This window comes from Serinus canaria, chromosome 3 (genome assembly GCF_022539315.1).
Source record: "Serinus canaria isolate serCan28SL12 chromosome 3, serCan2020, whole genome shotgun sequence".
NCBI lineage: Eukaryota > Metazoa > Chordata > Aves > Passeriformes > Fringillidae > Serinus > Serinus canaria.
The window spans coordinates 55,877,783-55,902,138 of NC_066316.1; the positions used below are offsets into that span (position 1 = coordinate 55,877,783).

At 41.0% G+C, this 24,356-nt stretch overlaps 2 protein-coding genes across 8 annotated transcripts in view; one reads left to right on the top strand and one right to left on the bottom strand.

Moving 5' to 3' along the window:
- Nucleotides 1–2,026, bottom strand: part of ARMT1 (acidic residue methyltransferase 1) — a 47,641-nt gene extending 45,615 nt beyond the window's left edge. The window contains exons 1-2 of one of the 4 annotated variants that reach the window (XM_050971868.1): nt 1,918–2,026; nt 458–563 (exon numbers count right to left, since the gene is read on the bottom strand). In XM_050971868.1, coding sequence (XP_050827825.1) covers nt 458–563; nt 1,918–1,967 — 156 coding nt within the window. In that variant the 5' untranslated portion in view covers nt 1,968–2,026. Of the gene's footprint in view, nt 1–446; nt 564–873; nt 1,403–1,463; nt 1,691–1,917 lie in introns of those variants that run through there. The other 3 variants (XM_050971867.1, XM_050971866.1, XM_050971869.1) reach the window with 3 other exon arrangements.
- A 32-nt stretch (nt 2,027–2,058) lies between these two features.
- RMND1 (required for meiotic nuclear division 1 homolog) lies at nt 2,059–23,013 on the top strand. Of its 4 annotated transcripts, XM_050971862.1 has the most exons (12): nt 3,232–3,385; nt 4,843–5,354; nt 9,454–9,562; nt 12,436–12,511; nt 12,860–12,899; nt 15,899–15,999; nt 17,248–17,354; nt 19,370–19,434; nt 20,307–20,383; nt 21,474–21,594; nt 22,311–22,427; nt 22,666–23,013. In XM_050971862.1, exons 2-12 carry the CDS (start codon nt 4,857–4,859, stop codon nt 22,696–22,698), a joined length of 1,344 nt encoding a protein of 447 aa, XP_050827819.1. In that variant the 5' UTR covers nt 3,232–3,385; nt 4,843–4,856; the 3' UTR covers nt 22,699–23,013. The 4 variants fall into 4 exon arrangements, with proteins under 4 accessions (XP_050827822.1, XP_050827819.1, XP_050827820.1 ...); XM_050971865.1 differs by lacking the exons at nt 3,232–3,385; nt 4,843–5,354 and adding an exon at nt 2,059–2,186; XM_050971863.1 differs by lacking the exons at nt 12,860–12,899; nt 15,899–15,999.
- The last annotated feature ends 1,343 nt before the right edge of the window (nt 23,014–24,356 follow it).

The following is a 24,356-nucleotide window of genomic DNA, read 5'->3' on the forward strand; positions in this document are numbered from 1 at the left end:
GTGCAAGGTTTTAATTGCCATATGAGAGCATCTGACGAATCACAGCTTGATTCAACAAAATATATTTTGGTGAATAAAGCTCATTTCAGATCCAAGATCCTAAAATGAATTCCATATGGGACTTCTTTTCAGATTGGCCTTTTTGCTTATTAGAGATGAAGAGAGTGTTGAAACACAGTCATGTTCAGAAGGTGTTACTGTCTATCAAACACTGCATCAACACAAAAACTCAAGTAAGTGATGCAGTTGCATAAGTGACAGATCAGAAGGAAAAGGTTAGACAGAAAGGTGTGTTACAGAACTAATCAAAAATAGCTACTAGAAAGAAATATTTCTTTTTTTAAATCAGACAAAAGGATTGAGACAAACAAGCCTCACCAGTAAAAACAAGGCAGAGAAAGTGTCTCAAGGGCTAGAGGGGAATAGACATCAGGAAAAATACGGACCTTACTCTTACCTCACCATGTTCTTCAAAAAATTCATTTTTATGTCGATGCAAAGTATCAATAACTCTTGTGAGGATCTGGGGAAGTCTGTCTTTAATTGTAAAATATGCAAAGGATCTAAAAAAAGAGAGGATTTTATTATTGTCAGCAAAGGATGAAATGGCTTCAATTTTTAAAAACAAATGCAAGCTCTTTGTGCTGCTTTGGACTAGGGTAGAGTTAATCTTCACAGTAGCTGGTATGGGTGTTGTGTTTTAGATTTGTGCTGGAGACAGTGCTGACAACACAGGGATGTTTTCCTTATTGCTGAGCAGGGTTTGCACAGAGTCAAGGCCTTTTCTGCCTCACCTCACCCCACCAGAGAAGAGGCTGAGGATGCACAGGGTGCTGGGAGGGGACACAGCAAGGACAGCTGACCCTAACTGACCCAGAGGCTATTCCAGACCATATGGCGTCATGCTCAGCGGTGGAAACCAGGAGGAAAAGTTGGCCAGGGGACCACTGCCTAGGCATCAGTAAGTTCATGGTGAGCAATCGCTTTCATTCGCCTTATGTGGTTTTCTTGGGTTCTATTTCTCTTCGCTCTTTTCACAATTTATTCTCATTTCAATTATTAAACTGCTCTCAACGCACAGGTTTCCTCATTTTTACCCTTCTCATTCACTTCTCCCCACCCCACTGAGCTATGTGGTGCTTTCCTGCCAGCTGGGGTTGTAACACAACAGTATTAAAAGTAGCCCTTAAAGCAGCGGACAGCAAAAAAAAAAAAAAAAACAAAACAAAAAAAAATTCAAACTGGTAAGTTTCTTGTGCCTACTTTTGCAGAAGTAGGCACAAGAAACAGCAGCCTTTTCAAGGAAGAAAAAGTTAAATGACTGGCCCTGACAAAACAGCGAAAAAATGCAGTTAATTCTAGGCTAAAACGCGACCTCTATTGCTAAGATACCCAGATGCAAAATCTGGGAAATGTAAAACTAAATGCACAGATATCTGTTCAAGTTTTATCACGTATCTCACCAACAAGAAACGCACTCTCCTTTATATACTTGATTTACATTTTCTCCAAACGCTGTTTATGTACGAGGACAACGAGCAGAACGCGGCCTGCCGCACAGAGAGCGCACACCGGCGTGGAAGACGATTTTTACTGTGACATTTCTACCCGGTGGGGTGGAGCCGCGGAGCCGAGCAGCTGCACAGCGAGCCCGGCACCGTCGCCGACACCCCCTCACGGCCGGGCCGGGCCGGTGACTGCGGCGGTGGCAGCGCCGCGCTCACAGCGCCGCCTACGGGCCCCGCGCGCCGCCGGCGCTGCTGTCCCCGCCCGCCTCCCCGGGCCAAGAGCCGCCCCCCGGCCCCACCCGGCGCTCGAAAACCTCCACTCCCCGACGGCGGGGAGCCGGACGGCCCCTCAGCTCCCTCCCGCCCCCCGCCTCGCTGCCGGTGTCGAGCGCGCCAGGCCGTGACGGACCCCTTAAACCTGCCCGACAGGGACACCGGGAGCGCCGGTACCGCCGCCATCTTGCTCCGCCCCCCCGCGAGCCGGCGCACCGCCCTCCCCCTGCCCCCTCCCGGAAGCGGCCCCGAGCGGCAGCCGGACGTTATTGGCGTGCGGGCCGCGCCCCGCCGCGCGGCGACGGACGGGCGGGGCGTGTCGGCCCGCGCGCCCTGGCGGAGCCCGGCGGTCGGTGGGCGGGGCCGCGGCTCGCGCGGCGGAGAGCGACGCGCCCCCTCCCCCAGGTCAGTGCTGGCGCGCGGCGGCGGCGGGAACCGCCTCGCCCCTCCCGCCGCGGCGGCGGCGGCGGGCGCGCGCGCGGGGCGGGGGAAGGGAGGGGAAGGGGGGCCGGGCCGGCGGCGCAGCGGGTGCCCTTGGCGGCCTCGCGCGTCGGCCGGAGCTGCGGCGCAGCCCGCACTGCGGCAGGGGAGCGGGGCGCAGCCCCTCCTGGGACAATTCCTGGGGCGGCGAGGCCTGCCGCAGCGGCCGCGGGAGGGGTGTGGGCGAGCCGAGGCGGCTTCGCCCGCCATTCCCGCCAGCTCCGGTCCTGCCGCGGCTGGACGAGGACGGAGGACGTTCCTCGCGAGGGGGGCGCAGTTTTGGGGCGAACGTGAATCCCGTCTGTGGGTGTGAGGGGCGATTCCCAGCCCCGTGCCTCTTCCCACCCCAGGATGCCTCTGTGGCGGCCGGAGCCGGCGGCTGCCGGGCGGCCGTTCCGCCACCCCCCGTGTTCAGGTGTCGCTGCTCGGCGGTGACGCAGCGGCAGCGGAGGCCGCGGGCCGGGGGTGGGGGGGCTCGGCCCCCCGTGGGCTGGCGGCGCTGCCTTCCGCGCCCGCCAGGGGCGCCCGTGAGTCCCGCGGTGCGGGGTCTGCCCCGGCGGCCTTGCGCGGGCGGGGCGGCCTCGCCTTCCGATTGGTCAGCTTGCTCCCCGCTGTGTCCGCCCCCCCAGGCAGGCAGCCAATACGAACGGAGCCCTGGCTCCCTTCCCCTGCGCTTGCCGCAGGGGCGCTGCCGGGGGCGGTGCGGGCGCTGTTTGCCTTGGGGCAAAGGACGGCAGCGCACGGGGGGCCGGGAAGGGGCGGAGTGTCCCCGGCATCCAGGGCTGGCGAGCCCCGAGGGGAGTCTGGAGGCGTCCGGACTGCGTGGGCCGGGCGGAGCTCGCGGGCCGGTCTGTACCGGTCCGGTCAGCCCGCCGGCGGAGCGGGCCCGCCCTGTCCGTCTATGTCTGTGGCTGTGCTGCAGCAAGCCGGGCCTCCCTGCCGGGGAGGCAGCGGGCGTGGCTAAAGTGTGCCGTGTGCTGAAGAGACATTGGAAAATAAATCCGAGTTCCGTGCCTGCTGCTCGGCTGTGGCGCCTCCTGCCCTGTTGTGGTCGCCCTTCGTCCCGCTTTCTTCTTGGATTGCTGCGTTCTGCTCCTTCTGGCTTGGTGCCTCTGGTGCCGCAGGTCTGACGCTCAGGCCCCTCGATGGAATTCGGTCTATATGATCTCTTTCCTTGCAACTTACTGTAAGCCTGTACAGTTGAAAAATCATTGCTGGCATTATTGATCCGGGATGAGGTTTTGTTGGCTAGGAATGCCAACAAAACAATTTTAAATCTCTTTCTGCCACTTACCACATACTGCTGGAGATTTTACCCCTTGCCCCTGCTCTCCACCACCTGAGTTGCAGTTGCTGAGTTTCTCTCAGCTCTTTTTTTATGCAGGAGGTATCGGGCAAAAAAGGTAAATATGCCTTGTCCTGGACAGTGTGGCTTTTAAAATACAGAACAAAATTAAAATAAAAACAAATTAAAATAAAATAATATTTTATCTCAGTGAGTATTCCAATAACAGGCTTCTAAATTGGGCAAAAAGGTACAAGTGAAGTGCATGTAAAAATACCAAGTTAAACCCTATATCCGTTTGTCTAGGTATCCTTGTCAGGATGGAAGGCTTGTTCCATAGCACGCATTTTGCTCTTTAAATAAAATGTTTTTTCGGACTACTGTGGTAAATGTAGTTTTAATATTAAGTTCCTCCTTCAGTTTTTGAAAAATACTCTAAAATTGGCCGTTTTTTGAGCTAGGCACCTTAATGACTTTTTGTTATAACTTGCTGAGGATGGATTTTTGTCATAAGGGAAATGTTCTTAGGAAAAGCAGGGACTTGTCACTGAGTTTTTTCAGCAAATGAAACACATCCACTGCAGTATTGAGTCTCTGAATATTTTTATTTTATTAGCTCACACAATGTAGTGCAAATATAGAAGGGTTGCTCTTAGTCTGAGCTGCCAGCATAAGGACACTGTTGTATTTCAGGCTGCAGGATGGCTCTGCAGGCAGGCCTGGTGGTCCCTGTAGCACCAGGATGTACTGGCGGGTGTAAGGCTGTGAGTCGGCTCCATTCTCTGTCCTGTGGTCAGGACAGATGGCTGGGGCTGGATCTGTGCTCGGCTGTTCATGGCACAGCAGCTGGAGCTGAGGCTGAGCAGCGTGTGTGTTCTGCAGGTGACATTCCCATACAACCACGTAGTAATCTAATTGGTTTTATTATATATCACAGTGATTCACAGTGTCTGATGTTCTCTTTAACGTGTGTGCTTGCTTGCTCACAAGCAGTGCAGTTACTGAAAGTGCAGGCTGCTGTACAGAACGAGCAGCCAAAGGAAAAGATGCCCTCTTGCATATTGACACAGCAACCAGGTCTATTTTTTCACTACTTGTTGCAAGCACACAGATGTGTTTTGATCTTGGAGTGTTTTCCTAGGATCAGAAAAATCTTTTTATTCCCACCAATGTCATGTGCTGAGGAGTTCTAACATATGCAAGAGTAATATGGACCACCTGTTATATAAGAGGGAAATAGTATTATTTCTTTCTGAAATGTTGATGGATGGTTTTGTTTGTTTGTTTTAAATACAGTTCAGAGGGAGGAAATGAGACTGAAACTTCTGCACGTTCAGATGAGATCTTTCCACGCTTTAACAACAATATGCCAATGCCAAAGCTTTAACAAAACTGGATGTCTACTATTAAAGCTGGATAATGAAGTTGAAAGAGCAACTCACAGAACAGCAAAGTCTTGGGATTTGTATGCACTGAAACCTACCTTCCCTTGGTTGACAAGTCAATGTGTGCAAGTCAGGAATCAGCATTTTCTCCAAGGATTTCTGTCCACTTTGGAAAGAAATGTTTATTATCAGAGTGGGGAGGGTTTTTTTTCCTGGAGACGTTTGGGAGTGACAATGATGGAAAACTACAGGCTCAATACAGAGTGGATCAAAAAGCTTAGGAACACATCATCAAGATTTTATGCAGTTGTATCAGCTGGTAAAACTGTCTCCAAAGCCAGTAACCAGCCAGTTAAGAGGCCACCAAAGGCACCGAGGACCAAGCAGCCATCCAGAACGAACCTGCCACTCTCAGACATGGAGGTGAAGTATAACATTTACAGTCTATGTGACATTAAGGGGGTGCATCAGTTTAATTTCCATTCAGATTTGGGTTTAGATGAACATTTTAAGGAAATTAACGTAATTATTTGGTGAGAAGGACTTCATTACTTACACTGGTGTTGGAGCTTTGCAGAGAGAAGCAAGCTTGATAGAAATTGGCATGTCTGGTATTTTGAAGGTAAAATTGAAGTTTACTTGCAATGTGTTAGCAAAAGTGGAAGGAAGATGAGTGGTTATTATAAAGTGAATAGGTGAAATGCATTAAAAATAGTTTTGACCAGTGCTTTCGAATGACATTTTCTACTGAGAAACAAAGTCTAGCTGTCAGAATAATTTAACTTTCTCTACATCTCCTTGCTTATCCAGATCTACCCAGTTTTAAGGTTTCGCTTGAACAGAAATAAAAGCAAAAGTAAATAGTATAAAGCTTATATTCAGATTAAGTTTCAGATGGGTAATGAATGTGCAAGTGTAGCTAGTGTTACCTGAGAAAGATCATTCCATGTGTAGAAATAGCAGCTTGGTTATCAGACTCTGAGGTCTACAGAGGAAATGCAGCAACACTCTGTTTAAGATACAGTGAGCTACGATGAGGAAGAACAGTGCATATTTGTAGAAATACTTCCTTAAGATAGCTCTTAGCCAAGCCAGGCCTTAAGTAAACTTGAATATAGGATTCCCATGGTGAATCCTGGTGTCAGATGTGTTACTGTTCTCATCAGGCTAAAACAACTGGGTTTCAGAGTATTGTTAGTAAAATAGTATGATAGGTGAGACTAAAACAAGCACTGTGTCTTTAGAAATAGTTTCCACGTTGCAAAATATAACTGTTACATGATCTACTGAATGTGAGCAGAGAAAAGTTTTAGTGTTTGCCTTCTCATATCTAAGCTTATGATGAGTATTTTGTGTGATAAGCAGGTGCATGCCATAGTGTAATACAAAGAGGTAGTTATAAATAATTTAGTTCCCACTAATATTTTCATGTTGCTTTGAAAGAGGAAAGTGAAAAATATTAGTCCTGGAACACTATGTAATGATTCCAGCTTTTTAGTCATGGTATAACATTACATTCATAGTTTGATTCTTCTTTGTTTTGGGTGAAGTGACAACATTTTTGAGACTTTTAAATGACAGCATAGAATGCAAACAGTTTCTTTGTTTGACATTTTCATATATATGTGCAAGTAATATGCAGTGCCAATTTTAACTTTTTCTGCTGTGAAGAAATGGAGAAAATACTGTCTGATGCACTGAAATAATAATAATACACTTCCTGAGGAGGCTTTTGCGTGACAAAATGCTGGGCCAGAAATTACCTCTAGTGTAGCAAGCCCTGGCACCAAGGCCATTGCCTAGGGACATCTCCTTCCCATTTTCTCCTGCCTCTGGAGACAGCGGTTGCAGGCCCATTCCTGAGGTTCTCAGTTCAAGAACCTGAGGATCTGTGGTGTTTTCCCTATGGGAGGGCCTGACAGCTGACACCTTTCTTTTGCAGAGCACTTGGTGAATGAGATCCTTCCCATCCTCTGCAGCACCGGTCTTCATGTGTTTTACAGGCAGAGTGCAGGGCACCAGCAGTGGTAAATTGTTGTACAGCCAGTTTTTCAGGATAGATAGAGGATTTCCTTGGAAGCAGTTAAGTGGTTTAGTCAGTCCATCAGTGAGTGGTACCATTACTTGGATAACCTGGTACAATCTGAGGGCAGGAAAAGCCTCTGAGCTAACTCTTAATGCTACAGCCATCTAGCATAGAAATAGTTTGAAACTCAGACATAGACAAAGTATTTACTACACTTTAGATAAAGATTGATTCCTGTGGTGATACGAGGACTAAAGTTCATCCTATAGGTTTTCTTTCTTAAAATTTTTTATACGCTAAAAGTGGAAGAGATGGACTAAGGAGAGTTATGATTCCATGAGCCTGTACAGTTTTTGGTTGGGGGCATGATGATACAGAAAATGAGTTGTCAGTATACGTAGCTGTCCTTAGGAGCAGCCATCCTGTGTGCTGCTCTGAATACAATCTCAGTAATGCCGTAGGCAGAAAGGAGAAGGGGGTGAGTAGCTCAAGTTCCTTTCTAGCACTAGTACAGGTGCTGTATTCTGGGGTTTTTGAAGTTTGCAGGTGAAAGTGATGTAGTAGAAAACGTGGCATTAAGGTTGATCAGCCATTTAACACATCTATTTTAGGATTAACCGAGTCACTGATTAGAGCAGATTTTTTTGTCTGTGTCTCCACCAGCACCCATGGACACATATTTTAGGTGTCTTAATCAAAAATTATGCCTAAGCTGAATGTCCTCTATCAAACAAGATTCTTGTAAATATGTGAGTGAAACAGTACATTGTAAAAAAAAAATCCCCGAACCTGAAAGTAGTTCATATCCAAAATGCTATTTCAGGCGTGTAGTGCCTGAAATAGTGGAAAACCTCTGGTTGTAACTAAATAAGAAATGTAGCCATTGAAACTAAAATTGCAGCTGTAAGACAGTAAGTCAATCCTGCAGTGCCTTTAAATGAAGATAGAGGTTTTCAGATTGTATACTAACTACAAGATGAGAATTTGCTCCCTTAACTCTTGACAGAAGAGTTTCATGGCAGAACATGTGTACTTACCATAAAAGGAGCTTTTTGGAAGAATCTTCAGATTCAGAGGTATAATTGGCACTGGTGATTTAGCGATTGAGAATGGATTTATGCAGTTGAAATTGTGATAATGAAACTTGATACTTCAAGGGAACTGAAAGCAGAGTTCTGTTCCACTGTTAATTCAAGATTTTAGCACAGCTGTGGGAATATGCCTACAAAATTGCTCTCTGAATATTATAATTACTTTGAAAGCTTAATTTCTGCTAGTGGTTGCTGAATTAAGATTATGTGTAAGCAAAGCTTTGGATGTGATAGTAGAATGTTGATATTAAAAAAGAAGAGTTCAAATGTGAGGTGGTGATTCTAATGACTGGTGACAGGCCCCCCCAGGGAGCAGAGCCCCTCTTGAAGCCTTGCTATTCTGACAGTGTATGAGTGCTTCAAGAATGTAACTTGGATTTTAGGTTGAAGTGTATTGTGGACCTAAATGCCTGCAGATGAGCACAGTTCTTTTGGTCATTTGTTGTTAGTTACATCCCCATTTGTATTAGATACAAAATGCTGGGAAGTGACTGATCCACAGTGAGACATTGCTTTCTGGATGTTTTCCACTACATTGTACTGAAAAACAATTTTTTAGGTCGTAAATGGTATCAGAACAAAGAAATACAGTTCAGATGAGTAGTAGAATTTGCAAATCAGTTTATTGTGACTTGTTTGATTAATCAAGAAAATCTCACATCTCCTTACAAGTCAGGATCATTTTTCCATTTACTTCTTTGATTATGACATTTTAGTTGTTTAAGATTGTGGGATATTGGGACAAGCTGGCCATGTGTACTGTCCCACTGTGGTGTCAGGGGAGACCTGCTGTTAATGCAGGATGCAGCTCGCGGTGGGGAGGGACGCTGTAGATGTGCAGCACCTGCAGCTGGCCCAGAAGGCCGGTGACTTTCTGTGCTGCAGTGGCTCAGCCCTGGCAGTAGCTTGGTGCATGACAGAACACGATGTTTGTGTTTGGAGCTTCTGCTTGATAAACACACTGGGGTAGTCAAACTCAGTTTCTCTTTAAAACATGGTGTTTTAATTCTATCAAGGGTGTCCTGCCTCTGGTTTCAGTGGTCAGCCAAGTATGTCATAAGCCTTGGGATGGGAGAGCAGCAGCAAGTGCAGCTCTACTATTCAAGTATTTGATTGGCTTTCAGGGAAGAAGGGTTGTCTTTGAGGCTCTGTCATAGAGTTTTTTGTTGTGACTTCACTCATGCCACCTGACTTGTTCTCAGTGTGTGATTTGCTGTCCCACTTAACAAGGAGCAAGTACTCTTGGTTAGTATATGTACACCAGGTAGAAATCAAGGCAATGATACCACAGAACAGTGCATAAATGAAAATTGTCACTCTCTTAATAAATTTGAAGCAAACAGTTGTCTTATTACCATCTTGCTTCAGCATTGCCCTAACTCAAATCTCTGTTCCTTTGGCACAGAATCTGATGCAGTGCACAGCCTTTGCAACAGCAGATGAATATCATCTTGGCAATCTGTGTCATGACCTGACTTCACATGGATATGTTGAAATAACAAGTTTGCCTAGAGGTAGATTTTTGAAACGTATTAAATGCAATGTTATATCTGGGGAAATAAAATGGGTGAGGGATATAATTTTTGTAACTTTATATATTCTTATTCTGAGAATATCCTGGAATATATCATACGGCCTGTAAAATTATTGCTTTGCTTAAAGATTCTATTTGCCTAAAAGTCCCCACAACAAAACCTTCCAGAATAGCAGTGTGAGTAGCTCTTGCTCTTACTCTCTTGATAATTTTTCCCAACATTACAATTACATTAGAAGTATAGAAAAATTACATGCATGCATGAGAAATAACATTGGAAGTTGACTGATACAGAGTATTTCTACAGAAATTCACTAACCGAGTGTTAGTTTTTGAATGTTGTATTTTAATAAATCTTTCAGTAGTGAGGTAGTGCAGTACATCAGCTGTGAAAACAGTTCTGTAGTTCAAAGTGTTGTATCTTCTTTCTGTACCTAGATTTCTATTAATAAATTAAAAAAAAATCAGAGATGGAGAGGAATGCATGCAAGAGAGAATCTTGCTGACTAAGTGAAATAGAAAAGATAGACACATAAGTGTATAGTTCTAGTAAAGAGAGTGCTGTTGATACTTCTTCATTATTGGACCAAGTATATCCTAGCAATTGCTGAATGATACACTTTGGTAGGCTTCAGCAAAATAATTGATTCTGTTTTCTCTATAAAATATTTCTGCAGACCTGGGAAAGTATGGCTTGGAAATAGCTACAGTATACTACAAAAGAAAAACAAATTGATCTTATTATAGCTTAAGGAACCTTATGCCCTGGAACAGCTGTGATTTTCATATGTCAGTAGTAGAATACCTTTTCTTCTTCGTTTGAAAGAACAGACTATATGAAGCTAGGAGAAGCACTGGCAGTTCATGGGCATTTCAGAAGGGGTTATCAGAAGCCTGTCTGCCTCTCAAATAATAATTTAAGTGCAGTAATACTCCAGTGGGTCTCTTTCAAGCACAAGACTTACTAATGATTGTCTTGTTCAGAAAGATGAACATGAAAGACAATACCCACTAGAATATAGGCTTCATGTTCCTCTGTAGTTTCTTTGTATTAAAACTAACCCTGGTTTCACAGCTTTGAGATAGAAACTTTGTACAACCCCCAGCATGACTGTGAATTAAATGTTACTGTTGATGTTATATTACCCTGGGAGTGTCAGTTTTGCCAATTCCTTTTATTTCTTCATGGTGTTTTTGACTCATGAGTACTGTTTATCAAAGGTTTGGAGGAAGTAATGATGAAAGGATATTGGATTGTGCCAGCAGATCTGAAGTGTTGTGATGGTTGGCATGTGCATGTAGCAGTGATTGGTTACCAAGCCAAACACTGAATTTGGAAAAATAATTTTTAAAAATATTTCTGCATAGAAATCTAAAACAGCAGTTACAGTGTGAATTTGTTGCTTTGTAGTGTTTCTCCAAAGAATTATTATTGGTTTTGACCTCTTTAAAACCATTTTAGAGGCAGATCCTGCACCTCCACTTAAAGTAGACCAAATTCTCTTCAATTGTGTGTGTTTTTGCTGAAGTGGATAAATAAAGATATGGCTGGTATTTGAAAAGGCAAATGAGAAAATGTAGACAAGTGTTACTTCCACGATGAACTCAAACTTCACATCTAAAATTTCTCTAGTTATTCATCCAGTTATGTGTTTCTGAACCTGACTAGCAAGTGGAAGAAAGGGCTCGTTCAGTCCAGCCATGTGGTCCCAGTTCAGACAATAGCAAAAGTGTATCTGGTACTGATCATGTCTCTCTGCTGCCTCAGTCTACCTGCCCTCTATGGCCTGAGCAATAAAACAGAAGGTGGAATTTGTACACAAGCAGAAGTAACAACTTTGATACTCCATCACTTGACTTGTGATTTTCCTGAAAAGACATTTAAATTTTTAAGGCTTAGCTGTTAGGCCCTGCAAAATCTTTGTGAAGTCTCACTTGAAACAGAAGTAGTGGGCTTTCCTGGTATAGCTTCCACTAGTGCTGCAATAAAACAAGTCATGCTGGTTTGAAACCACATCAGGACTTCTATATTAGTGAGTGGCACAGTGGAGAAGAATGTAGGAGAATCAAACCCCAGTTTTGAGAACCCAGCAACCGCATTTTGTAAGTTTGGAGATATTCTGCTTGGACTAGCTCTGGTCTAATTCTTTTTAACAAATGCCCCATTTAGTGGTTGGAGTACCACAGGAGCATTTTTTTGAGCTTCTCTTTCATTTTAATTTAATGCAAAAGCCCTCACATTTTATGTACTGTTGTGCAGTACACATCAGAAGTGTGGTAAGGGAGAGTGGGTGGAAGATTTGTTTCGAAAGCACATTTCTGATGTGCAGGGAAATGCAGGTGTAGGCTCTCCTGTCTTGGGGGTACACTCTTTCAAGTTTCTGACTGGCAAAGCAAAGTCAGCACAATTTGAGTGCAGATTAATCCTTTAGTGTGTAGAAATGAAGAGCTTCCAGGCAAGCAGATTTGACTGCTAATTTCTCTGCAACTGTGCAGAACTTCCACAGTTCTCTCACATTGTATGTCCATTTCTGTGTTCTGGTTATTTACAATGTCTGCATCAGTTTTCTCCCAAGTCTTTTGTTTTTCAAGGCTACTGTCTTTCATTAGCTGAAGATTCTGGTGAGGTTCTCAGCAGAGTCCCAGTCAGTCTAGAATGTGTTCTCTAGTTCAGAGAAGCAGTGTAGTTTGATATTGTTGTTGGTCCCTGGCAAACATTTCAATCAGAAAAATAAAATGTGGAACTGGCTGATGTGTTAGTATGCAACTGTTGAATTACATGCTTACAGCCATCAGCTGTCATGTTTAGAAGATTGACTAAATATTCTAATTTTTTTACTTATTTCAAACCAGATGCTGCAAATGTTTTGGTGGTCAGTACTGAGAAATCTGCAAAAGAAGATGACCCCGGCATGATTTTTTTCTTCAGGTAAGCAATAAATTTTGCTCAAAATATTATGTCATTAATAGTAATGGTGTGAAGGAAGTAGTGCAGCTTGCTAGATCTTGCATCATATTACCTCATGAAACTCAAGGAATAACTGTCCAGTCAGAATGATTTTAAAAAAAAATCAGAATTACTTAAATGATTGAAAAACACCTTCTCATGGTTTTTCATTGAAATATGGTTGAAAAGCAACTAGTATGTAATTTCTGTAAAGATAGTTTTAAGTTTCTTGATTCACAATGACAAAAATTGCCACTGTACGATTTGAGTATTCCATTAAAATACATTTAAAACAGTATGATTACACTCAGTTTTTCCTTGAATTCACAGGGAAGGGGCTGTTGTATTTTGGAATGTGGAAGAGAAAAGTGTAAGTAAAGTGAAACTTGGTTAAAACTGCATAAGCAGGTGTTTTGTCAGTCTCACAAAGCTTAGCATGCTAGAGGTTTGTCTGGGAGATTGATCTTTCTGTGAAGGAAAAAACTGATTGATTATTCTCCAATGAGTGCAGGTTCTTGCCTGCTACTGCCCTCAGGTATGTGGGCTGCTGCTACATCACCTTTGAAATTCATCTACTTAAGACAAAAATCTGAAACCTTAATTTAGTGAGACTGACAAAAAGAATATTCTTGCAGTTCTACACACTGAAAAAGTGGATCAGAAAAATCTACCTGTGAATGATTGTTTGGAAAGCACTAATGCAACAGAAAATATGTTAGAAGAAAAGGGTTATTCCGTTCTATTCCATTATAAGTCAGTTATTAAAGACTTATGTTTGTACAACTTTGAAAGAAAAAAAAAATTATAAGCAACTTATAAATACTGTTCTGTGTTTTTACCAGCCAGCAATTTTCCTGAAGGAAGTTTTTTATGATTGGTATAATTATTAAATATGTTGCTGACATATTATATTTTTGGTGATCTTTGCTGATCTAGAAGGGTATGCCAGAAGCATATCTATTCTAATGAATACATTTATAGTTATTTCATGTTTTAAATGTATTTTTATTACTGTGGTTAAACTGGATTCTTGATACAAAAAGTATTGACCTTATCTGTAGACAGACTATGAAAAATTAAATGGTGTATTAAATAGATGATACTGAGATGCATAGAAGTTCACAGGAGGATTTTCATTGGGGTAAATGAAAACACAGAGCAATTGTTTCAGATGTGAACAGTTTCTGGATTCAAGTTCAGTTCTTCTGTTTCAGAACTGGAATATTCCTGATTTCCTGTCTTTTTTGGGGGGTGTCAGTGTATCAGGTGTCCTACAAAAAGATACCAGTTCTCCCTTGCGTGTTTAAATGCTATGGCTGTAACTACACTACTGATTCACAAATATTACTGAAGACCAGCTGCTTTAACCCCTGATGATATTTGAGTTGAACACCTTAGCCCACCAAAGTACTCTGAAAATTCTCTTTTTATTGTACAAGCTTAAATACCTTTGAGAATTTGATACCTTGTTTTCCTGGTCAATACTAGTATCAGTAGTTGGTCCCTTGCTAGCTTTATTTGTAAAAGAGGAGGAAAATGCCTCTTCCTGTTTATTGAAATCATAGTCGAAGCCTTAACTGCAAGATTTGCTCAAATACAGGAAGTATTTTTATGGACATGCTTTAATGAACTGAAATGAAAGGAGAAAAACCCCAGACTGGTCTGTAGAAAAGAAACTGAAAGTAATTCAGTAAAACAGAATGTAGAGTGTCACTGCAAATGGACAAAAGTACCCCAAAATCAGGAGTAGTAGGAGAAAAAAAAACCATTTTAAATTAACAGGCATTTAATAGAAGTAACAAATACAGACTGATCACAAAAAGAAATTTAAAATACAAAATAGCAATTTCAAATACCAGAGTAGGAAGCTTGCACAGCAGCTTCCTTACCAAAATAGCAAGGGCAAAAAGAAAAACCAGCTCTGAGGTTTTTTTAAAAGGAAACTGTGTGACGTAAGTGCCCGTAATAGCAGGAGTTTGCAGCTAGTGACTCCAGAACATCTCTTCTAATTAATTTTACTGTGTCACAGCTAGTCCCTTCTATAAAATTAGGCTGGGCCTAGAAGCAGCGTGAGGTTTGCACTGCTGAACTGTCCCTGGACACTGCTGTTTTGCTGAGGTGACTGGCCTCAGAGCAGATGCTTCCTATGTTTTCATACCCTTTTTTATCACAAGACTTGAATTGTATGGCAAGTCTTAGTCATGCTAATATTGAATTCAGGATTATGAAAGGAGCTGTTTCAGCTGTACAGTTGAGGGGGTTTTATTCAGTGAAAAATGTTACTGTGTTACATAGATAGTATCACCAAAATTCTTGAAATCAATGAAGAAAGCTAGCAGTGCAAAGAAAATCCCTCTTGCAGGTGATCCAGCAGATTTTTTAGAGTACTCTACCTGGAAAATATGTTTTATGAAAAATTGATAAGGTACAGTTTTGTGCTAAAAGATGGACTATGAGCTTTTATTGTAAAAAGAGAGTACTTTTAAGTATGACTTAGTAGAAGATTGAACTCTAAAGAATTTAGGCACCAGAAGTTAGGCATCAGAAGTTTTGTGGTTTGGTTTTTCATTGGCTGTTGTGTAGCTAAATACCTTTTAAAAACTCATAGATGAGTGCTTTTTTTAGTTCAGAATTTGCTCTAATTGCAGATGATTTTTTTGAGGGGAGCCTTGTAGCATACAGAAAGGAACAAGGATGAGAGATCCTAAGTCAGATGTCAAGAGGAGAAAGTTTTGTGAGAGAAAAGGGCTGTTTCTTCCTGCATCAGGTTTTAGTGTGCTGGATAATAAAGGAGCAGTGAGATTACTTCTGCAAGTAAAATTGCACATTTAACTACTTACAGGGATGAATGTGGCAGCTGAAACAATTTTTCCAGATTTTTGTAGTGCTAAAGGGTTTCTGTACTATAACTGACCTCTGGTAGTTGAAACAAGACTACTGATTGAGCAGCAAACTAGTAATTTTATCAGAAACAACCACTTAATGTACTTCTCCTAAAGATTCATTCCCACACTCAGATATCTGCCAAAATCTAGTACAGCTCATTGTCATAATACTGAATACATCCATGTTGCCCTTACTGCTGCTGTGGTTAATCCTTACTGTGTTCCATGTGTGCAGTATAAAATGACATTTCAGTTTTCCCAGATTCCTTGTAGTTGTTTATAGCTACAAATTCTTCTTCTCAAACCACAACTAGTTTCAGAAGTAAACTATGTTAATAATAACTTCATTATTTAGTGCACCTCTTCATTGTTAGGTAAATAACTTCAGCATGAAGGTTGCATTCATCAGCCTGCCCTATGCAAGTTCTTTGCAGAGTGATGATTTGCTGCATGGTAACTATTGCTGCCACTGTCTCCTTCTTAGATGAAGAATATCATGCGAGTGCTAGAGCAGCATGAAATTCAGCCATACGAAGTTGCACTGGTCCATTGGGAGAATGAAGAGCTGAACTATAGAATAGGAGAGTAAGTATCTTCAGGTAGTCTGTATATAAAAGCTAACAGACACCTAAAGCAAATTCAAGCAAAAGTAATTCAGCCAGTAAAAATATACTTGTCCTTACTTTTTTTCAAAAAGAGTAAAATAAAGGAAAAAAAATATATAAATCTGAGTAGATAAATGTTTCTGTCTTGGTAAACTTGCAAGTAGTGGCCTTTGTGATTTGCTTATGTGATAGATCTTGTAAATTAGAAACTCCCTGCCCACACAACTCTTCAGCAATCCCAAACAGAAACTATGTATGTCACAGCATAAAAACTAATAAGCATTATTGAGACGAGTTTGATTTTGAAGAGGATGCTCTCTATAAGCTTTCACCATGTCCTTGAGATTCATATACAAAGATGTCATTTCTGCATATACTTCATTTAGTAGGAAAGTTACAGCTTGATTATTATGTAATGATAAACCTGGCAAGTTATCTTTCCTTGTTAAATAATGTTTTTTCATCATGGAAAAAAAATTATCTCCACAGAAATATTTCACCATGAAAATGATTATATATATTACCTGTAATTTCCCAACAGCACCCAAAAGCAACCCCTAGACAGGACACTTTTAATAGGAACTGAATTAATGATGCTCAGCTTATTTAAAGTAACTTGATAAGGAGACAGCTGTTTGGTTTTTCCTGACCATTTGAAAACTGCATGTACTATTTAGTTGTGTAATTTGCAATTCTTGACATGCTCCATTTTGCTTCTGAGTGTTTCATAGTGAGATAGGCATGAAAAATTGAACAAGTCTTTGTCCCCTTTTCTTTGCTCCTTGCCCCCTGTGCAACAGAGGTTTTAGGGAAAGCAACATCATAGTGGGGAGGGAGTAAGATTGATAAGAGTGACAGCGGAAAATGAAAACAGAAAGGTAAGAGAGGAGCTAAAGAGCAGGAGAGAGGCCAGCATCCTGCTTACTCTGAATAATCTGTGTGTATGCAGCAATGCTACAGTTAGCATCACAGCTTGCTGCACTTGCATGTACACCTAGAAAATTTGGCCATAATATTTGTCTTAGACTGAGGAACTAATTTTCAATGATTTGTTGTGAATATTGTCAGGTTGAACATTAGTAAAATGCAAGGATGGGGATGATACCATACAGACATAGCGTGCCTTATCTAAATAAACAACCAGCCTTTCTTGCACTGTCAATTATTCTTTAAATATTCCTATGCTGGTAGCTCGATCAATGAAGATGCTTCAATCTTGTCTTAACAGAGGTCAGTCAAAGCTCCATAAAGGACAAATCTTGTTAAATTCTGAGCTGGATAGTGATGAAGTTGTTCTGCAGAAATTTGCCTTTTCAAATGCTCTTTGTCTTTCTGGTAAGTTAATATTGTTTGTACTATGTAGTCTATGCTACAGATTTTGTAAAATGTCATTTTAAATGGGACTTGTACAGTGACAGGCTGGAAAAAACTTGGTATCTGGTTTAGACCAACTGTGTAAAGAGTGATTGTGCTTCAGATTGAGAGGATTTGTTTTCACTGCTTTTACCGTGTTTTCTGTAAATTGGAATTGCTTTATTGAATGGAAATCTTTTTAAAGCTGAACAAAGCACATTAACAAACGTGCTTTGCAAAAGATAGACATTCTACTGAGCATCCTGTTCCCCACCTTTGAGAACTATCCTAGGATAACAATGAGTGTAGAGTTCAGTATTAGAAACCTCTCAGTAATCTTGAGTAATTCACACTGACATCATTCCTCTGACAGAAAAAGCTAGATGCCAGCTAAAGAAGTGATACAGGGCAGCTATTCCCAGCTGGAGAGGTGTATCAGTAACATATGTGGACCAGAGTCACAGATAATGTTTTGCAAGCCTATTAGCTATGGTAGCAGACAGTGGGAGGCACTGTGAAAAAGTCAGGTTCCCCAGTCATCCTACTGCTTGAGCAAATAACACCTGTCTACTTCAGGCCTTGAATGATGGAGGGAGTGGGAGTTAGGAACCAGCAGCAGTAAGGCTGTCCTCAAAAAGGCCTTTAAGAGAAGTCTGGTCTGTCTGCTTCTACTGCCTTTAGGTTAAATTCCAGGATGCCAGTAGTATTTTGGGGAAGTGCACCTTTACACAGGAGAGAAAGAGAATGCACATTTTTGAAGTGCTACACCATTTCATCAAGGAGTGCAGTGTAAGTAAATGGTTCTTGACTGTTGAAGGAAGAGCTGTGGAGAAAAAAAGCATGTTGTTCTCTATAGTTTTCTTATTCATAAAGGCACTGTATGGAAGAGTAGTGCCTCCTAAAGGGGAGCAAGGGATTTATTCCCAGGAGATAATGTTCAGTAAAAATAAAGGATGCAAGTATAGTCCCTAGTCAAATTTATGAACGGCAGAAACCAGCCTCTGTCAAATAACAGGTGACAGGCGAAATGCTTACTGGCTGTTGTTTTTTTCAGGGGCTAAATTTGAAGTCATTTAAGTCAGTGACTTGGATTAGGCCTCTGTATTCAAAAGATGAGTGTGCAAAATGCTCAGTATTGGGTTTACTGGCGGTGTCCTAACCATATGATACTATTGATTACTACCACAGAAGAGTTCATTTTGACAATTAAATCTTCCCTGATAATTTTTTCAGATTGAATGGGGTTAATTTTTGATCTGTTGCTACTTCTTTCTTGTCTGGGAATCTGTGGACTTAAGAACAAGGCCCAAGTTATATTGTCATCTTGCAGAAATATTTTATAGGTTCAAGCTGAGGCATAGCAGAATATGTGTTGCCAATGCCAGTGCTGAACTCAAGCTTCCACAGAACAGAAGTTAGTATCTTTAGTAACAGTACACCCACCTATAAACCAAGATTGCTCAAGTTTGGATTGAGCTTCAACAGGAACAGGTGGTGTGTCCATCCAAGCTAACTCTGTGGTTGGAGCACAGTGCATCAGTACTGCACAAATGGAGAATGAGAGCTGTGCAGGACACTAGAAATGCAGTGGAGGCTCTTAAGGTGCCACATGAAGTCAGCCTGACGCCAGCATAGCTCTTTATTTCTAGCCTCCTTGGAATGTAATTTGCAGAGGGCTCATACATCCAGTAGAGCACTTGGACACACAACTTCTGAGCTGGAGCAGAAACTCTCCAGGATCTGAATGGATCACTTGGAGAAGAAAGCTGCGCTCATGGTGAAGCTGGTTCTGTGTGCAGAGCTGTGTTCGTGCCCAGCCCAGATCTGCCCACTGGTACATGAACAGTGATGATATAGTACAAGTTGTAACTTGCTGCAAATAATGTCTGTAAGCATCAACATGTTCTGAAGCAGCCTGTTGGCAGATTTGAAGTTAGAATTACTTGAAAGCATATGTACTTCTCACAGTCTTCTGCTCTGTCGTCTCTGTGTTGCAGTGAAGCTAGCTATTTGGGAATCATTACTGGATAACTTTGTGGAATCTATCCAGTCAATTCCTGAGGTGAGGTCTTGTTCCCCTCCTTTTCTCCTGTGTTTTGTAAAAATCAGTCCATAAGTAGCTGAGGATAGGGAAAAAGCAATTGAATGTTGAACACATTTGATCATAAAACCATCAGTGTAGAGAAGCTCAGAACACCTGCAAAGTAGTGGGACAAGAAATCATCATCCTTTAAAGGGCTGGGAGTGTGATTCTGCATTGTAATAATGTTTCCTATGTTGTGCCACTGTCACTTGCTACTGGTGAAATATATGTGTAACAAGATAAGCAGCATTTAAAAACCTAGCCAAACAGTGTGTGCTGACTTGGGCTGAAAATAATGTGCTTTGACTTGAACACAATGAAGAGTTTGAGCAAATTACTTAAAAGTTTTTCATGAGACGTAATTACAGTACAAAGCCCATGTAATGTTGTATATAAAATTGAGATTTTTAGGGTTCAAAAGAGAAAACGTTTGGCTTATTACTTTTATATGAAGGAAATAAATGGTAATACATTGATTGTTATAATGAGAAAGTCTATTAAAAGGCTAAGGAGTGGCAAGGTAAAAGAACACTGTCATACTTTAAAATGAAAACAGCAGGAAGGAAGAACAAATCATCTCTTGTTCAGGAAATCACTTACAGAAAATGCCCCAGTATTTCTGTAGCTACTGATGACATACTCAGTGATTTATTGAGAAGCCTGGATGAACCAGTTGCACGGTGATATTCTTAGAAAGCTAGAGAAGCAAGGCACTAAGCAAACAAAACTAAAATGTTAGTAAGTACGGTATGCATTTAGATTCTAAGATACTTCAGACTGTAAAACTCTGGACTTCCTAATTACTAGTACATGTTACTTGATCAAGCAGTGAAGAACTTCCTGCTTTTCAGATTCTAAAGTCACGAAGGAAGGTAAAACTCTCTCATGCAGATGTGATGCAGAAAATTGGAGAACTCTTCGCACTAAGGTAACTTCTTTGGTTACACCCAAGACATTGTATTGCACAGAATGTAAAAGTTACATTGTGCAGTATACAAAGAGAAGAATACACACTAAATAGAGCAGGGTGTGACAGGGTGGGAGAATTCCTTATTTTGACTGGAGTCTGTGCTATTTACATTAATAGGGGGACCCACTGGCTCACCACTCACACTGGCATTTCAGCTGCAGGCATTAAGCAGGCAGTATATCAAAAATTACCAAATTACCTTTTCCTTTCCTGAGTCCAGCAACACGTGTTTAAACTAGACTTTACAGTAGATACTGTATTTACAGCGTGTAAAGGATACCAGGAGAAAGGTGGGTAGGTGTAGAACTGTTAACTACAGCCTAGAGTTGGTAAATGTCTTTTGAGTTCTGTTCTTCCCTTGACTTACTCATTGTATTTAATGTTTTTTCCTCCCTCAAGTGAAATTGGCCTTTGACAATACAGACCATTATACACTCAAAAAAAAAAAAAAAATTTTAAAAATCCCACCAAAATCTCCCAGGTAAAATTAAAAAACAATTCCTGTTTCAAACGCTGGGGTACTTGAAGGACTGATCAGTAATCAGTAATCAACAACGACATTCCAGGTATCCAAAGGTTTATGTTAGCAATATATTGAAGGCAGGAGATTTTAGCTTTTAGCCTTTATGATGCTTACACCATTGCCTGATTCTGAGGGGTGTGCTGCACACACATATCCAGCATGCAGTACCAGTCACATTTAGGAGTTCTGTATTGTTGCTTCAGTGAGCCACCAGCATAGTCAGGGACCTCTCTACAGGTATTGAAAATTAAGGAAGGTGACAGGTTGAGGAGGCAATGATGGCATAAGGAAAAAGTCATTAATGTTCAAAAGAGTTTCACAGCAGAGTATTCCCAGAAAAATTTCAGGAGATGTGACCAGTTTTAATAATCACTCCAATTGTACTTTTACTCTAAAAGGAGATTCTTTTCATACTCTATGTAGAATTACAGGAAAATTTTCTTATTTCATTTAACTGTATGTAAATATTTGCTCTTATATTCACCAAGAGGAAGCCTGAACTACAGTACTACCCATTCTTTTTAGACACCGTATAAATCTGAGCTCAGACCTGCTAATAACACCAGACTTCTATTGGGATAGAGAAAAACTGGAAGAGCTTTATGACAAGACTTGCCAGTTTCTCAACATTAATCGCAGAGTTAAGGTGAGTGTCTTATTGTTGTGAGAATCTTCCACGCTCAGATCAGTTGTCTTTGGCTCAGCAGGGTCACAGATTGCTCTGTGAATGTGCTTTATTTGCAGAAAGGGAATAAATAAAAAGGTATTATACACTCTCCCCTTTTCCAGGTGTTATTAGCCCACTCGCACCTTTACCTGGTTTAGGTTAACCTGCCTCACATAAATGAATTGTTTATTTTCTGAACCACTAAATAAGGCTTTAAATAGAAGAACTGAGAAGTGGATTCTTCTTACTGACATGATCACTCACATCAGTTCTTGAAGGGTGACATAATATTTACTGCTGAACCAGAATAAGAAGCATGAAAACTACCTCTCCTGGTGGTACAGCCAGGAGAGGTAAATCATAAATACTTAATTTTGAGGCATTCCAGAAAGCTGTATCTTCTTTTGCTTATGACTGTTTTCATGAGTAGGTATCACCCAGAAACACTTCAATACCTGTAGATGCCTAAATAAATTTATATTCTTTTGGGGAACCCATTGAAATAACAGGTTCATTTATACTGAAGTTCCTGTTGCTTGTGCATGTTGTCTTACAGAATTTTCTGTTCCGTTAATTTTCTATTCTGTTTTGCAGAGGTGGTAACCCCTTTCTGGTTCTGTAGAGTATGCTTCCCTATTTAGTGATCTGATTCCATTTCTGGAGTCCAAATTTGTGATGTTTGCAATTGCTTGCAGGTAATGAATGAAAAGCTCCAGCACTGCATGGAGCTGACAGACCTAATGCGAAATCACCTGAACGAAAAGCACGCGCTGCGCCTTGAGTGGATGATAGTAATACTAATCACCATAGAGGTTGGTGGGGCTTTTTTCCATATTGAGGACATAATGACAAGTACAATTTCTATACTTCATGCTTTGAGAATTGAGATTACTGTATTAATGTGATGTACACAGGAATTAGTGTTTGTTCTTTGCAACTTTCAAATTGCAGCTACAGTTACTTTTCAGATTATCTGATTTATAGTGTAAAGTGGTTTAATGGTTTTTAAATAAAATAAAAATTCACATCAATGTGTTTGCTGTTCCACAGGTTCTGTTTGAACTTGCAAGGGTAGTTTTTTGATGACAGAACAAACTCAGGAAGAAGAAAGCAGAAAAAAACATAGAAAAGAGAAGACTTGGAAAATTCCAATCAGATGCTTCTGGAGAATAATGAAATTGTGTCTCTTGATAAATCTCTAAATCTTCTGCTCAAATTAAAAAAAAAATAAAAAATCAAATCAGTCTGTGAACATTATTCCAGCCACTGTACTAATAATGTTAGAGAGGGCTTAACCCATGGATGAATCTCATCTGTGCTGACTGTATTTGGTGAAAGACTCTACGGCTTTCTCCCTTAAAAGTTAAAATGATGCTGAATAAATTTCTACTCTGTGTATTTCTTTCTGATAGATGTTTTCTCTCACGTTTACTAGCTCATTCTTGGAGAGCTGCAACACTGTCCCAAGCTTGGAGATGGCATTACCATTTGTTCTGGCATGATTTTAAGAAATGTGGCAGATATATTTAAGGTTATGTCCCATCCCATCAGAAAGTGGTGTTTGTATACTTGAATGGGAATACGTTTATTGAGAGGTAGTACTATTTTTATTCTTTTTTTACATTTAGTATTCATATAGAAGGGGAATCAGTTGATTCTAGAAGTCACAAGGACCTGTAGAAAAATGGTAAACTAAAGAAAGATTCTCAGAATTTCTCTGTCCACTTTATCATGCTATCTGATTTTCATCAGTGTAAGTTGCAAGGAGTGAGTTAGCATAGAGTGAGATGTCTTAATTATCCTCTAAGGTAAAAGTTTCTTCTTTTTTATTTTTAGTATGTTCCTAGTCCACTGAGTGTTTCTTGAAAGGATGAATGGATTTTTTTTCTGAGCAACTTCTTTTTCTAAATGTATTTTCAGAAACTGGTACACAACTGCTGTTTTATCACTTGTTTCAAATTCACTTTAGTCCAGTGTATTGAATAATGAACAGAACCTAAAGATTCTGTTAAACGTTACTGGAGCATCATTAACAAGCCATGATGACTAAATTCTGGCTAACAATGCAACTACAGTTGCAGTAGCGAACTGTTCTCTCTTCACCTGAGAGAATTATTTCTGAGTGCAATACTGGACTCCTGTTGAATACATCAGACAGACATAATGGAGATAATAATAAAGTCAGGCACACCTAGCAAAAACATCTGACTACAAACCCATCCTTTTGCCATAAATTACAATACAATGCCATAGGTGCCTCTGAAGAAGCAGCCACTGCTCTTAAGTGGAGGCTTTCTCCACTGGAATCAGAACAGATTGTAGCTGGAGGTCTTGGAATACCTCAAGTTCCTCTTCTCTGAACTGCTGAGAAGGTCTGAACAGTCAGACCCTGCTCAGGGAAGTGAATTGGTCAGAACAGCACGGTGACAAAGACTTGTCACTGTGGAACTGCTCTACATCAGTAGCCTGACTTACACAGTGTCGTTGAGAAACAGAACATTACATCTTTTATGCAGTAGGAAAATTTACCAAGCACCACTTAATTCCAATAACAGAGAATAAGGTTACATTTTAATTCTAATTTTTCCAGCAAATATTTTTCAGGCTTCTCCCTCCCCCACTTTGAGGTAATACTTACACTCAAGGACATTACTTCCCATTCATCTCACATTTAATATTTCAGTGTTTCAACTAAATTGCTAAAATGCAAATATGCAGACCAACTGCATCAGTAAAAGTGG